General features: G+C 28.2%; 2 protein-coding genes across 2 annotated transcripts; both read left to right on the forward strand.

Annotated features, from left to right (window-relative positions):
* The first annotated feature begins 160 nt into the window (after positions 1 to 160).
* T552_02577 (hypothetical protein) lies at positions 161 to 13,913 on the forward strand. Its single transcript, XM_018371111.1, has 16 exons — positions 161 to 461; positions 505 to 813; positions 855 to 979; positions 1,020 to 1,350; positions 1,393 to 2,456; positions 2,499 to 3,128; positions 3,171 to 3,501; positions 3,545 to 3,651; positions 3,698 to 4,331; positions 4,372 to 5,048; positions 5,090 to 6,413; positions 6,457 to 7,150; positions 7,192 to 9,547; positions 9,593 to 12,671; positions 12,715 to 13,758; positions 13,812 to 13,913. The coding sequence occupies exons 1-16, from the start codon at positions 206 to 208 to the stop codon at positions 13,865 to 13,867; spliced, it is 13,017 nt and encodes a 4,338-aa protein (XP_018225276.1). The 5' UTR covers positions 161 to 205; the 3' UTR covers positions 13,868 to 13,913.
* Positions 13,914 to 14,239: 326 nt separating this feature from the next.
* On the forward strand, positions 14,240 to 15,630 carry T552_02578 (serine/threonine-protein phosphatase 4 catalytic subunit). The gene is made up of 4 exons (XM_018371112.1): positions 14,240 to 14,425; positions 14,475 to 14,904; positions 14,962 to 15,540; positions 15,583 to 15,630. The coding sequence occupies exons 2-4, from the start codon at positions 14,491 to 14,493 to the stop codon at positions 15,583 to 15,585; spliced, it is 996 nt and encodes a 331-aa protein (XP_018225277.1). The 5' UTR covers positions 14,240 to 14,425; positions 14,475 to 14,490; the 3' UTR covers positions 15,586 to 15,630.
* Positions 15,631 to 15,865: the final 235 nt, after the last annotated feature.

The raw sequence follows: 15,865 nt of genomic DNA on the forward strand, positions 1-15,865 counted from the left end.
ATTAATAATCCAGATGCAATTGATCTTGATAATAATTAATTCAAACAAACAATATTATAACTATATTATTCAAGATATATATATATATATTTAAAAAATTATTTTACGTAAATTTTAAAGACTCGTATATTTTTACTAATATTTATTTTTTTTTAGATATAAACACTTGTTACTTTAATCTGACTAGTAAAGCAGATGTCTTGACATGTCAGCAGAATATTCAATATCATCTATTCAGTTTGATGATCCTAATTATGTTTTAAATTATGATTTAAAACCTTTGATTACATTTTTATCAAAACTTGTAGAAGTAATATTAAATGGAGACAAACATGATATAGATGAATACGTTTTATCATCTAATGATTGTTTATATAAGTGTGAAAAGTTTATTTCAGATGCTACATTAAGAGTACTTTATATTATAAAAAATGTTAAGGAAAATTTAGTAGATGATTCAGGTGACGACAAAGATTTCAGTATTTTTAAGTTTATAAGGGCTAGGAAGTAGTTATGTTTCTTATAGCTACCATTTTGATTTAGAACTATGTCCTTGTTCAGAGACAACAGCTATACTTGCGTTAATTAAACGTTATGAACAAATTAATCCAGCAATATCGCTTGAAAATCAGTTACAATTGGTTAATATGCCAGGATGGTTCAGAGATGAAGTATCATCTACATCTTTGATGCCTTATAAAGTTATACATACATTAATTCATTCGGCAGTTTCGCCTTATTTTGATGCATTCACGAAGGAGAGAGAGAAGGAACAAGAAAACACAAAACTATTAAACAATGAGCGTAGAACAGGTTAATATTTTCTTTCATGTATTTTATATCTAAAGAAATAGGAATCCCGGCAGTAAAAAAGAAGATTGCGGAATTAGAATTATCATTATTAGATTTACAACAAGATATTGAAATACCAAAGATATCTTTAACGATTCATCCGGAAGTGGAGAGATTTATTCTTGAAGTATTTAAATAATGTTTCAATAAATTTTTAAATTTTTTAGACTAATGAACAAAACATGCAACCTTTAATACAGAATTTCCCGAGCAATCTTTTAACAGATAGCACATTTCTTAATAATCTTCAGTCTAATGTCAATTCTTGGATTAAGTCGATTCAAACTATTACAAGAATTTCACATGATCCAACATCAGGATCAGCATCACAAGAAATAAATTTTTGGTTGAATATGGAAACGTCTTTACAAAATATTGAGGAGCAGCTTAAAAGTGAAGGTGTTGTCTTAACTTTAGAAATTTTAAAGCAAGCTAAACGGTTCCATACTACAGTAAGTTTTACATCTGATACAGGTCTAAAAGAAGCCAATGAAAAAGGTATTTTAATTTTTTCTGAAAAGTTTATTTTAATTATAAAAGTTAATAAATATAACCAATTAATGAAAGAATTCCCTTTAAATGAACTTTTATCGGCAACATCATTAGATAAAGTTCAAAAATCTATCTTTCAGATATTTAATCATCTTAATAAGAAACTTAGGATTTGTCCTTATCCTATTCGCAGAGTTTTGCCATTGGTGGAAGCTATTTCTTCAGATCTAAATACCCGTATTCAGAGTTTACTTAGTAGCCAAAAGCTAATGCATTTTGAATATACGCATTTTATGAAACTAATGAGATCAGCCGATGAAGTTTTCAAAACATGGGATGATCAACTAAAGGAATTCACAAATATGGCAAGAGATGTTACTCGAAAACGTAGTGAAAAGTTTATTCCTATAAAAATTACTTCGCAACATATTAAAACCCAAGAGAGGCTAGCATATATAAAAACATTTAGACAAGGGCATGAGCAATTGCGAAGTACGATTTTCAATGTTTTAGAAACATCTAAACTATCTTCTGACGAGAATTATATAAGATTTGATGGAGTTGGAGATTTAGATATTATGAATGATATTTCTGAATCATATTCTCTTTTTAAAGCTATAGATGTACTAGATATTTCTCCAGAGGGCACAAGACAGTGGATAATTACAGAAAATAATTATAATGATCGAATTTCTAGAATTGAAAATACTATTATAAATAGATTAAGAGATAACTTGAGTGCTGCAAAAACCTCTAAGGAGATGTTTATAGTTTTTTCTAAATTTAATCCTTTATTTATTAGGCCAAAGATTCGTGGAGCAATTCAGGAATATCAAGTTCAGCTTATTAATAATGTTAAATCGGATATAACTAACTTGCATGAACGATTTAAAAAACGTTATAGCAATTCGGAATCATATTTAATGGCACAACTATATGACATTCCTCCGATTTCAGGCGCTATTATATGGGCGAGACAAATTGAACGACAATTAGATACCTACATGAAAAATATTGAAAACGTTCTTGGTAAAGGTTGGGAATTATACGCTGATGCTCAAAAATTACAATCGGATACTACCATATTTAAAAATAAACTTAATACATCTCAGGTATGACTATTTAATTTTTAAAAAATATTTTTTATTGGATAGATTTATGAAGCATGGCTTCATGATATATCAAAAAGAAAAATTTCAATAACTGGAAGGTTATTTAAGATAATTAGAAAGCGTACATTAGATAATGCATTAGAATTGGTTGTCAATTTTGATCATCAAATTATTATATTATTTAAAGAAGTCAGGAATCTTTTGTGGTTGAATTTCTCAATACCTCATTCTATTAATAGTATTTCAAAAGAAGCTAAAAAGGTTTATCCATATGTTGTAAGCTTAACGGAGACTCTTCGAAATTATCACGAAATTAATGAGAAAATACATGGAATGAATAATATTTCTATTTTACTTGCCGAATATCAAAATAATATACAAAATTTTATGTCAAAAGGAATAAATTTAAAATGGGAATCTTTTATTCATTCATATGATAGTCATATACGACCTTTGGATTATAATAACATTGAGAAACATAGCAGTCTACCGCACAAAAGTCGTCATGTTCTTTTTATACAGGATTTTTCTAAATCAGTTTCAACATTGCGAGAAAAAATAAATATCTTATTGAAATCTCATGATACTATTTTTAAAGAGTTAGAAAATTTAAATACATGTGCGTATGATCAAAAAGCATTTAGTTCTATCCTTGAAAATATCCAAAAAGAAGTATTATTATTGTTTTTATGAAAAAATTTAATAGCATTACAGATCGATCTTCTAAATTTTGAAAACTTTTCCAATTTAAGTTTTTGGGTTAACGATCTTAATTCTAAGATTGAGGATATATTAATACAGAGAATCATTCGATCTGCTCAAATATGGGTCAAAACGTTTATATCATTTAAAACGACTGATTCGGATTTTGAAAAAGAACAAAAAGATCATATAAATTCTTGTTCTTCAGACTATGATGATCATACATTTCCTAAATTTGAGAAATTTACATATAAAATTCATATCCGTAATCAATTAATATCTTTAGAACCCTCTATCGAATCATCTAAATCATATTGGTTCAAGAATTTTCATGACTGGATAAGTAAAAATTCATATTTTGTCTTCCATAAATTAATTTTTTATAGATATTGCATGTAACCAAAAAAAAATCTTCGCTTTTAAATATCAAATAAATTTTGATCTTGATACATCCATTGACCAAAACTCAGAAACTTCTACATACAGATACCTGGTAAGATATTCTGTCGATTTAGCAAACATTAATTATATATATGTAGCTTTCAAAAATATCTAGCCCTCATTTATTTAATACATATTCTTCTATTCTTAAAGTTCTTAATGAAGTAAATGCGTATGTTGAAAAATGGTTACAATTTCAATCACTTTGGGATTTACAGCTTGACCATGTTTATAATTTTCTCGGAAATGATTTATCAAAATGGCTGCAGATTTTGCGAGAAATCCAAAAATCTCGTTCCACTTTTGATACTACAGAAACCTTTCGCTCTTTTGGATTTTTAATTGTAGATTACAAGCAAGTTCAAAATAGAATAAACGCTAAATATGATTCTTGGCAAAAAGATATATTGAATAAATTTTCTACACAGCTTTCTGATAACATGAAAGAGTTTTGCGTTCAAATAACCAAAATGAGGCATACTTTAGAACCTCAATCTCTTGAAGGATCAACAGAAGAAGTTATTTCTTTTATTACCAATGTCGAGCAATGTAAAAAACAAATGGAAGAATACAAAAAGCTTGTTTCTCTATATCAACAAGGTCAAACTGTTTTATCTAGACAAAGATATCATTTTGATAATGACTGGCTTTACATTGATCAAATCGAGGGGGAATGGGGAATGTTAACTGATATACTGAATCGCAAAGATAAACTTATAACCGATCATATTGGTATATAATTTAGTTTAATTATATTTCTAATTAATTTTAGATGTTTTAAAAACAAAAGTAATTGCACAGGATCAGATTGTTTCTTCAAAAATATCTCTAATTATTAACGACTGGAACGAACAAAAGCCTGTTTCAGGTGATCTTGACCCATCATCAGTATTTAATACACTTTCTATATTTGAATCGAAAATCAATCAAATAGAGAAAGAGAAAAAATCTATTCTAAAGGCTAAAGAAGCCCTTAACCTTGATACTAATGGAGAAGATGTCATTTCTACTATTTTAGAAGAAGTCATGGATTTTAAATCAGTCTGGTCTGCCATTAATACTCTCTGGAAAACTTTAAATGAGCTAATGGAAACTCCTTGGAACATTGTTATTCCAAGGAAAATTCGACAATCTTTAGATAAATTGTTAAACGTCACAAAAGAAATGCCTAGTTCTGTGAGGCAATATTTAGCTTTTGAACACATGCAAAATTTACTTCGTCAATATATTAAAGCCAATTCTCTTATATCAGAGCTTAAAATCGAGGCTATGAAAGAAAGACATTGGGAAAAACTTTTTAAACTACTTAAGCTTAAAGAACCCATTAGGTTTTCTTCTCTTAATATAGGAGATGTTTGGAAATTGAATCTCATAAATAATGAACACATTATCAAAAATATTATATCAGAAGCACGTGGGGAAATGGCATTGGAAGAATTTCTTAAAAATGTAGGTTTAATTAATAAAATTATTTCCATTTAATATTTTAGATTCGTGAAACATGGTCAAATTATTATCTAAATTTGGTTAACTATCGAAATATATCTAAATTGATTAGTAATTGGGACGATCTTTTTACAAAATGTATTGATAATCTTAATTCTCTTTCAGCTATGAAAAACTCTCCATATTATAAAATGTTTCAAGAAGAAGCGTCTTCTTGGGATTATCGTCTTAACAAAATACATATTTTGTTTGATATATGGTCAGATGTTCAGCGACAGTGGGTTTATTTAGAAGAAATTTTCTCAGGAAATACCGATATCAAACATTTATTACCTATGGAATCACAAAGATTTCAAAATATAAGTTCAGAATTTCTCGCAATAATGAAAAAGGTTTGCAAATCACCTTCTGTTCTTGATGTGTTAGCAATTCCGAATATCCATAAATCTATGGAAAGATTATTAGACTTGCTTCAAAAAATTCAAAAAGCATTGGGCGAATATTTAGAAAAAGAACGCATTTCATTTCCTCGATTTTATTTTATTGGAGATGAAGATTTATTAGAGATGATTGGGAATAGTAAGGATATTAATAGAATCCAAAGACATTTTTGTAAAATGTTTTCTGGAATACATAATTTGATTTTAGATAAGGATTCTACCGCAATTACCGGATTTTCGTCAAAAGAAGGTGAAAATGTTTTTTTAAAAACACCTATAAATTTACTTAAGACACACAAAATTAACGAATGGCTTGATTTATTAGATATTTCCGTTAAAGATACACTTTCAGACTTATTAATAATTGCCATTAATGATTTTGGAAATTTATATGGGAGTCTTAAATTAGAAGATTCTCATTTACTTGATTTTTTTGATAAATACCCTTCTCAAATAATCATTCTTTCATTACAAATTCTTTGGACTAAAAATATAGAAATTGCATTATCCGATTCAGATATGAGTGAAAAGAACTTACAAGATAACTTGTTTTGTATCGACACTCTTTTAACTATGCTAGCTACTTTAGTGGTTAATGATATCAATACTATACAACGTAAAAAATCAGAAAATATGATTACTTATTTAGTCCATCAAAAAAATGTAATAAATATGTTATTAAAAGATAAGGTTACTTCTGTCAATGATTTTAGATGGCAATATCAAATGAGATTTATTCTTAAAGATTATTCTGATCCAAAAAGTCTTCAAGTTTTAATAGGAAATGTTAGTTTCGATTATGGATTTGAATATCTTGGTATACCAGATAGACTAGTTCAAACTCCTTTAAATGATAAATGTTTTCTTACTCTAACGCAAGCATTAAAGCAGAAGCTTGGTGGATCTCCTTTTGGACCTGCAGGAACAGGTTTTTAAATAATATAATTTATTATATTTTAATTTTATTTTAGGAAAAACCGAGTCTGTAAAAGCTTTGGGTGCACATTTAGGGAAATTTGTATTAGTATTTTGTTGTGATAGTACATTTGATTTTCAAGCAATAGGAAGAATATTTCTTGGAATCTGTCAAGTTGGCGCATGGGGATGTTTTGATGAATTTAACCGTTTAGAAGAAAATATTCTTAGTGCAATTTCTCAGCAAATTCAAGCAATTCAACTAGGTTTAAAAAATAACAAAGAAAACAAGCACATTGAGGTTGAATTAATTGACAAAAAAGTTAAAATACATCCGGAAACAGGAATTTTTATAACCATGAATCCTGGATATGCAGGAAGATCGAATCTTCCTGATAATTTGAAAAAACTTTTTCGAAGTATATCTATGACACGACCTGATAAGGAAACAATTGCTCAAGTTACATTATATTCTCAAGGGTTTTCTATGGCTAAAGAGCTTGCATCCAATATTGTGCCATTTTTTGAAAAATGTAATACCGAGTTATCTTTTCAATCTCATTATGATTTTGGACTCAGAGCATTAAAAGGTGTCTTGGTTATTTCTGGGAATATCAAAAGGTCTATGATCCAAAAGAGAAAAGAGGACAATGCTGTTAAAGATATATTAGAAACTGAGATTATAGTTCAAAGCTTAAGAAGAACAATATTACCAAAATTAATAAAAAACGATTTACATCTTTTAATGAAGTATGTTGCATATTTTATGTTTATTATTAACTTTTGATTAGTATAGAAAAAGCATTATTTCCAAATGTGAATTATATTCCAGCAGATCTTTCTAAATTAGAGGAGGAAATTAGAAAAGTTTCTTCGACTGAAAATTTATTTCTTGATGATGAATGGATAGCCAAGATTTTGCAATTGTACCAGATCCAATGTATTCACTATGGTATAATAATGGTTGGTTCTTCTGGAACAGGGAAATCGAAAACTTGGCGCACTTTATTAAAAAGTATGGAGAATATTAGTGGAACAGAATTCGTATATCATATTATAGACCCTAAAGTTTTTTCCAAAGAAGTTCTTTATGGAAATCTTGATCCTATAACACGAGAATGGACAGATGGCTTATTTACTAGTATTATTAGGAAAATAGTCAATAATTTGCGAGGGGAACAATTTAAAAAGCATTGGATTATTTTTGATGGAGATATTGATCCTGAATGGGCAGAAAATTTAAACAGGAAAGTATATATATATCAATTTGTATATCCAATAATATCATTTAGTGTTTTAGATGATAACAAACTTTTAACTTTACCAAACGGTGAACGTTTAAGTATTTCAGATAATATACGAATTGTTTTTGAAGTTGAGTCTTTAAGATACGCAACTCTTGCAACTATAAGTAGATGCGGTATGATTTGGTTTGATGAACAAACGGTTAAACCAAATATGATTTTATATAATCGTCTGAATTTGTTACAATCTTCAACTTTTGAACAGTTCGAAGAGGATAATACATTTTCTATTGGTCCTTCGAATTTATTTGCTATCCAAAGAATTCTTGTAGATATTTTGAATGTACCTTTTTCAGAAAATGGGCTTATTATTCAAGCAATTGAATATGCTCGAAATTTAGATCATATAATGACTTTTACGCCAATAAGATCTTTAAATACATTATTTACATTTATACATGCAGCGTGTAAGGAATTGGCAAGATATAATTCACAACATGAGGATTTTCCTTTAACTAATGAAAATATCGAGGCTTACATATCAAAGAAATTACTTCTATATATTATATGGAGTTTTTCTGGAGATTGTAAATTTACAGAAAGAAAGAAATTTGAGAAATTTATAATACAATTTACTACTACTGAACTTCCTGTTTTATCTAATGATAGACATTTACTCGATTACGATGTATCTTTACCATATGGAAACTGGGATTTATGGGAAACAAAAGTACCTATAGTTGAAATCGATGTTCATTCAGTTTTTAAATCTAATTATGTTATTTCTACAGTTGATACACTTCGGCATGAATCATTAATTTATTCATTTTTGCTTGAACATAAACCGTTTATATTGTGCGGTCCTCCTGGTTCAGGAAAGACAACAATATTATTAAATGTGCTCCAAAAGATTTCTAATATAGAACCAGTCGTACTTAACTTTTCTAGTAATACAAATCCTGATTTAATTATTAAAACTCTAGAGCAATACTGCGAATATACAAAAGCTGTCCATGAAGTCATTATGAGGCCTAGATCAGTAGGTAAATGGATTATAATTTTCTGTGATGAAATTAACTTGCCCTCTCTTGATATTTATGGTACTCAAAGGGTTATTTTCTTTATACGTCAGTTAATTGAGCATGAAAAATTTTGGAATTCTAAAATTAAAGCATGGATTAAGCTAGAAAGAATACAGTTTATTGGATCTTGTAATCCTCCAGAAGATATTGGAAGAATTGCTTTTAGCAATCGGTTTTTGCGACATTTTCCTGTTATAATGGTTGATTATCCTGAAAGAACATCTCTGCTACAAATATACGGAACATATAATAAAACTATATTAAAATGTATTCCAGAGCTGAAAAAATATTATAAGGAATTTACATATGTGATGGTCGACTTTTATCTTTTATTTCGGCAGAAATTTACACCAAATGTCCAAATACATTATGTGTATAGCCCACGTGAACTTACACGGTGGGTTCGTAATATATATGGAGTAATATTTTCTCTGGAAACTATGAGTCTAGATGAATTGGTTCGTTTATGGTTTTATGAATCATTAAAACTGTTTCAAGATCGTTTAATTTCTGATGATGAAAGACAATGGACCGAAAATACTTCTAAAGAAGTGTTTTTAAAATACTTTCTTAATATATCGGATTCTATTTTCAATAGACCAATATTATATTCAAATTGGCTTTCTAAAAATTACATGCCTGTAAATAAGGAATTATTTCGGGATTATATTCAAGCTCGCTTAAAAACTTTTTGTGAAGAAGAAATTGATGTACCTCTAATTTTGTTTGATGATATTTTGGATCATGTTCTTCGTATTGATAGAGCCTTTCATCAAATACAAGGCCATTTAATTTTTATTGGAATTAGTGGCTCTGGGAAGGTCAGTAATACCTATACAATCTGTTTTTTATATAATTTTTTTTAGACAACATTATCTCGTTTTGTTGCTTGGATGAATGGATTAAAGATATTTCAGATTAAAGTTCATTCTAAATATTCTTCTGATGATTTTGATAATGATTTACGAAATGTCTTACGACGAGTAGGATGCAAAGGGGAGAAAATATGTTTTCTCTTTGATGAATCAAATGTACTTAGTACATCTTTTTTAGAACGAATAAATACATTACTCGCAAATTCTGAAATTGCTGGTCTTTTTGAAGGCGATGAATTCGCTTCACTTATTTCAAGCTGTAAAGAAGCTACGCAAAAGGAAGGCCTTCTTTTAGATTCCCAAGATGAGCTCTATAATTGGTTTTCTCAACAAATTTCTAGAAATCTTCATATAGTGTTTACAATGAATCCTTTAGATAAAGGATTATCAACAAAAGTATCAGCTTCTCCTGCTTTGTTTAATCGTTGTATTGTAAATTGGCTCGGGGATTGGTCTATTCAAGCCTTTTATGAAATGGCTAGTCAGCTTATTCGTTCTTTGGATCTAGAAAAGCCCAATTATATCTCACCTTCAAATGCACGTACTATTTATTTGCAAACTCCATTTACTTATCGTGAAGCTATTCTTGATTGCATCATTTTTATTCATTATTCAATGAAAGAATTTAATGAGAAGTTTTCAGGATTTAACAATAAAATTTATATCACTCCTAGACATTTCATTAGTTTTGTTCAGAATTTTGTTCAAATTTACATGGAAAAAAGGGAGAAATTGGAGGATCAACAACAACATTTAAGTTCTGGTATTGAAAAATTGAATAATACTGTTAATAAAGTTTCTGAATTAAAACAAAAATTAGCAGAAAAACAGCAAGAATTGGAATTAAAAAATAAAGAAGCTAATGAAAAGCTTAAACGAATTGTTGAAGACCAAAAAGAAGCAGAAGAAAGGAAAACAGCTTCTTTAGAAATTCAGGAATCTTTATATCTTCAAGAAGAAAAAATTAATATTAGACGAAAAATGGTAATTGATGATTTAGCTAAAGTAGAACCAGCAGTAATTGAAGCACGGCGTTCAGTTAGTAGTATTAAAAAACAACATTTAACTGAAGTAAGATCTATGACTAATCCACCTGAAGCGGTTAAACTTACTATGGAATCTGTATGTACTCTTCTTGGTCAAAAATTTGATAATTGGAAAGCAGTTCAAGGGATAATAAGAAAAGATGATTTTATATCAAATATATTAAATTTCGATAATGACAAACAGATGACAAAAGCATTGAGAACAAAAATGCAAACATCTTATATTTCTAATCCTAATTTTACATTTGATATAATAAATCATGCTAGTAAAGCATGTGGTCCTTTAGTTCTCTGGGTATGTGCCCAAGTGAACTATTCTACTATTCTTGAAAAAGTAGCACCATTACGCGAGGAAGTTAATAATCTTGAAATACAAGTTTCTGAAAATAAAGTCAAAGTTGAAAATATAATTGCTACTATTCAAGAGCTTGAGAAAAACATTATATTATATAAGGAAGAATATGCTACTCTTATTAGCGATATGCAAACTATTAAATCGGAAATGAGCCATGTACAACAAAAAGTAGATAGAAGCTTAGAACTTTTAAACAATCTTTCTTCTGAGCGTAATCGCTGGGAGCTAGAAAGTCAAACGTTTGAAGATCAACTTGATACATTAGCAGGAGATGTATTGATTTCATCTGCTTTTTTAACATATGCTGGCATATATGATCAACAAGCACGTTTAGATATTCAGGCAAAATGGAAGAGTCAATTGCAATCATTAAATATTAATACTAAGAAAAACAATCCTGTTTCTGAATATCTTGTAACTTTAGATGAGAAATCTGACTGGTTAGATAACTCTTTGCCTGAAGACGAGCTTTGCATAGAAAATGCGTTAATTTTAAAGAGAGCAGATCGATATCCTTTAATTATTGATCCTTCTAATTGTGTTACTCAGTATTTGATCGAGAGTTTTAAGGAGAAAAAATTGACTGTAACAAGTTTCTTAGATGACACATTTATTAAACATTTAGAAAGCGCCTTGAGATTTGGAAATCCTATTTTGATTCAAGAAGCAGAATATTTAGATCCGGTATTATATCCAGTTCTTAACAAGGAATATCAAAGAACTGATGGGAGAATACTGGTTCAACTTGGAAAGCAGGATATTGATTTTTCCCCCTCTTTTAAATTATTTTTATTAACAAAAAATTCATCTATTAGTTTCGGGCCAGAGATTTCTAGTAGAGTTACATTTGTTAATTTTACAATAACTACTAGTAGTCTTCAATCTCAATGTTTAAATAAAATACTTTATTATGAAAGGCCAGATGTTAATCAACGAAGAAACAATTCAGTTAAACTTCAAAATAAATTTAGACTACATCTTATACATCTTGAAAAGAATCTTCTTAATATCCTTAATGAGTCTCAAGGAAATATTCTTAACAATGATACTATTTTAAAAACATTAGAGAGTTTAAAGAAAGAAGCTTCAGAAATTTTTGAAAAAGCGTTGGAAACTGAAGAGATTATTAAAGAGATTGAGCAAATAACTTTATTATATAAGCCAGTGGTATCTCTTTGTAGTTCAATATTTGAAATTATGGAGAAATTGGTTTTAATATCACCTTATTACAATTTTTCTTTATTATTTTTTCAAGATATTTTTCATGATGTTTTAAACAATAATGAAGGATTAAAGAAAGAAGAAGATTTTTCTAAAAGAATTAACATTCTTTTGCGAGAAATAATGTTGACTACATTTAAAAAAGTTTCACGGGCGTTATTACATAAACATCATGTATTTTTCGGGTTATTAATTACAAGACTTGCAATTCTAACAAAAGAAATTAAAGGTTTTGATAATAATATCTTCGAATTATTGTTTACTAGTGAAATACCGGAAAACGACTTTTCAGAAAATCCATCTAGTATTGATATTAAAAAATATAAAGTTCCATATTTTTATGATATTGACAAATATATTGATGAAAATTCAAAAGAATTTAATTTATTTTTAACTGTAGAAAAAGCAGAAGATTATGTACCTATATTATGGGAATACCATGAAGAACGTAAGTAAAATATCTTTAACTAAATAACAAACTAACCTATTAGCATTAAATAATAATATTCGTAAATTACTTATTATTAAAATGTTTCGAATGGATCGCTTAATTCCTGCAATTGAGAAATTTATAACAGATGTTTTTGAAGAAAATATTTTTTCTCATATTTTCTATGATATTAAATCTCTAATTGAGAATGAATCAACTCCTCAAACACCTATTGTTTTATGTTCAGTTCCGGGATATGATGCTAGTTATAAGATCGAGAATTTTGTTAATCAAGTATCTGCTGATTGTCAATCTATAACTATGGGTTCAATTGAAGGACTTACTCAAGCAGATAGAGAAATAATTTTAGCTAGTCAGAAAGGCACATGGATACTTTTGAAAAATGTTCATTTAACAACTTCTTGGCTAGATCATCTTGAAAAAAAATTACAAAATCTTAAACATCATCCAAAGTTTCGTTTATTCATTACAATGGAAATGAGTTTTAGACAAGTTCCTATAAATCTTCTTAGAATGTCTCGAATAATGATGTTTGAACCTCCACCCGGTATTAAAGCAAACATGTTAAATACGTTTGGGTCAATTCCAATATCATATTTCAATGATAAACCTATAGAAAAAAATCGTTTATACTTTTTGCTTTCATGGTTTCATGCATTAGTACAAGAGAGATTACGTTATGTCCCATTAGGCTGGTCTAAATTATATGAATTCAATGATTCTGATTTTGAATCCGGTATATGGATGATAAATAGGTTAATTAAAGATTCTGCACATAATCGTTCAAATATTTCTCCAGAAAAGATACCTTGGGAAGCTATTCGTTTACTTTTATATCAATCCATTTATGGATCTAGACTTGATGATGAAAACGATTTAGATTTACTTAATAACATGATTAAAAATATATTTAAACCTGAATCTTTTAATCTTAATTATCAACTTGTCGAAAAACATCTTACTATTCCAGATTGCTTAAGAAGAGATGAATTTCTTCAATGGATACAAAATTTGCCAGAAAGACAATCTCCAGCATGGTTAGGATTACCTGAATATGCAGAAAAAGTTATTCTTTCTTCCCAAGGTATATACACACACATAATATATATATAGACATTTTGCTAATTAACATTCTAGGAAAAGAAATGCTTAATAACTCCGAAACCATATTGGATGTATTAAAAAGAGAATAGTTATTAGAAACACAGATTGACAAATACACACATTATACAATTAATTTTTCAAAAAATACAATTTCTATTATTAAATTTCTATATACAATACAATTATAAATTCATATTTTGGAAATATATGGAAAAAAAAACATTATTTATAATATTTCATATATGATTTTACACAATTTAACTCTTACTTCATTATATCATACATCATCACACTTGCAACATTTTTTTTTCAAAATACAAACAACTCATTTATCATTTATTCTTGACTTTTCTTATTCACATAAATACACAAATATATAAAAATTAAAAGGTTATTTAAGATATAATTTTCATAAGATTTCAAGTATTAATTTATACTTTTATAGTCTGTTTTTTTTTTTGACGGCAACTCTAAAATTTAACCTTCAAAAAATATTAAGATTAGAGATGAGTGAATTGGACCATAACATTGAGTTATTAAAGGACTGTAAGCTGATAACAGAGTCTCAGATTCAGGTTTTATGTTATAAGGCAAGAGAGATTTTAGTAGAAGAGGCAAATGTTCAATGGATAGATACACCAGTAACAGTAAGGAGATTTATCTAAGTAAGGAGAATATAAAAGTAATATATTTAAGATATGTGGGGATATTCATGGACAATTCCATGATCTTATGGAGCTATTTAAAGTTGGAGGGATGTGCCCAGATACTAATTATATATTTATGGGTAAATGATGAAATAATATATATATATATAAGTCTATACCTACATTTGAAAGGGGATTTTGTGGACAGAGGGTTTAATTCGATAGAGACGTTTTTATTATTGTTATCATTTAAGGTTAGATATCCAGACCGTATTACATTAATTCGAGGGAATCATGAGTCTCGACAAATTACACAAGTATATGGGTTTTATGATGAATGTATACGTAAATATGGGAATGCTAATGTTTGGCGTTATTGTACGGAAGTATTTGATTATTTATCATTAGCAGCTATAGTTGATGGCAAAATTTTTTGTGTTCATGGAGGGTTAAGTCCTACTATAACAGCAATAGATCAGGTATATATATATATATTAGAATTTTGAATAATAATTGTATTAATTTTTAATTTATAGATTAGGTTGATTGATAGAAAACAAGAAGTTCCTCATGAGGGGCCTATGTGTGATCTTCTTTGGTCAGATCCAGAAGATATATATGGATGGGCATTTTCTCCAAGGGGAGCAGGTTTTCTTTTTGGTGCAGATGTAGTAAAATCCTTTTGTAGGGTTAATCAGATTGAAATGATTGCAAGAGCTCATCAACTTGTTATGGAAGGTTATAAGATTATGTTTGATGGACCACTACAAAAATTATCTTTATGTGATGAAAATAATAAAAATGATGAAAATCATAAAAACGATGAAAATCATAATATGGAAAATACTAATTTAGAAAATTATAATATGGAAAATGGATTAAACATAGTTTCATCTACATCAGAATGCATATTAATTACCGATGATCTAATTGAATGTGAAGGATCTATAGTTACGATATGGTCGGCACCTAATTATTGTTATAGATGTGGAAATGTTGCTGCTATTTTAGAACTTGATGAAAATCTTGAAAAATCTTATAAAATTTTTGAGGCAGCCAAACATGATCCAAGCGTTATGCCACCTACCAAAAAACCTGTTGTAGAATATTTTTTGGTAATACATTTTTATAATTATTATTATTATTAACATTACTAGTAATTTAACGATAGATATATATCTATGGGGAGAATACTTTTGAATCACTATATTTTAGTAGAGTCCTGCATCTTTAAATAGCTTTGTTACATATAATACTACTCTTGATTATAGTTGAAACTAATATGCGAATTCTTATATGGATAAAGATTAAGATTAAAATATAATAATGATGGGTTATCTTTTAATTATGTAAAATTATATGACAATTTACTTTTTGTAAATATATATGTATATATATTAGGAAATGCATGCAATGTTTTTATAGGGTTATTTAAAAATC

This window comes from Pneumocystis carinii (assembly GCF_001477545.1).
Source record: "Pneumocystis carinii B80 chromosome Unknown supercont1.11, whole genome shotgun sequence".
NCBI lineage: Eukaryota > Fungi > Ascomycota > Pneumocystomycetes > Pneumocystales > Pneumocystaceae > Pneumocystis > Pneumocystis carinii.

Excerpts from the sequence above, each read along its gene's own strand:
- T552_02577 (XM_018371111.1), top strand. The coding sequence starts at position 206 with ATGTCAGCAGAATATTCAATATCATCTATTCAGTTTGATGATCCTAAT. Across the intron at positions 12,672-12,714 it reads ATGGGAATACCATGAAGAAC|CATTAAATAATAATATTCGT; the intron begins GTAAGTAAAATA and ends CTAACCTATTAG. Across the intron at positions 13,759-13,811 it reads AGTTATTCTTTCTTCCCAAG|GAAAAGAAATGCTTAATAAC; the intron begins GTATATACACAC and ends TTAACATTCTAG.
- T552_02578 (XM_018371112.1), top strand. The coding sequence starts at position 14,491 with ATGGACAATTCCATGATCTTATGGAGCTATTTAAAGTTGGAGGGATGT. Across the intron at positions 14,905-14,961 it reads CTATAACAGCAATAGATCAG|ATTAGGTTGATTGATAGAAA; the intron begins GTATATATATAT and ends TTTAATTTATAG.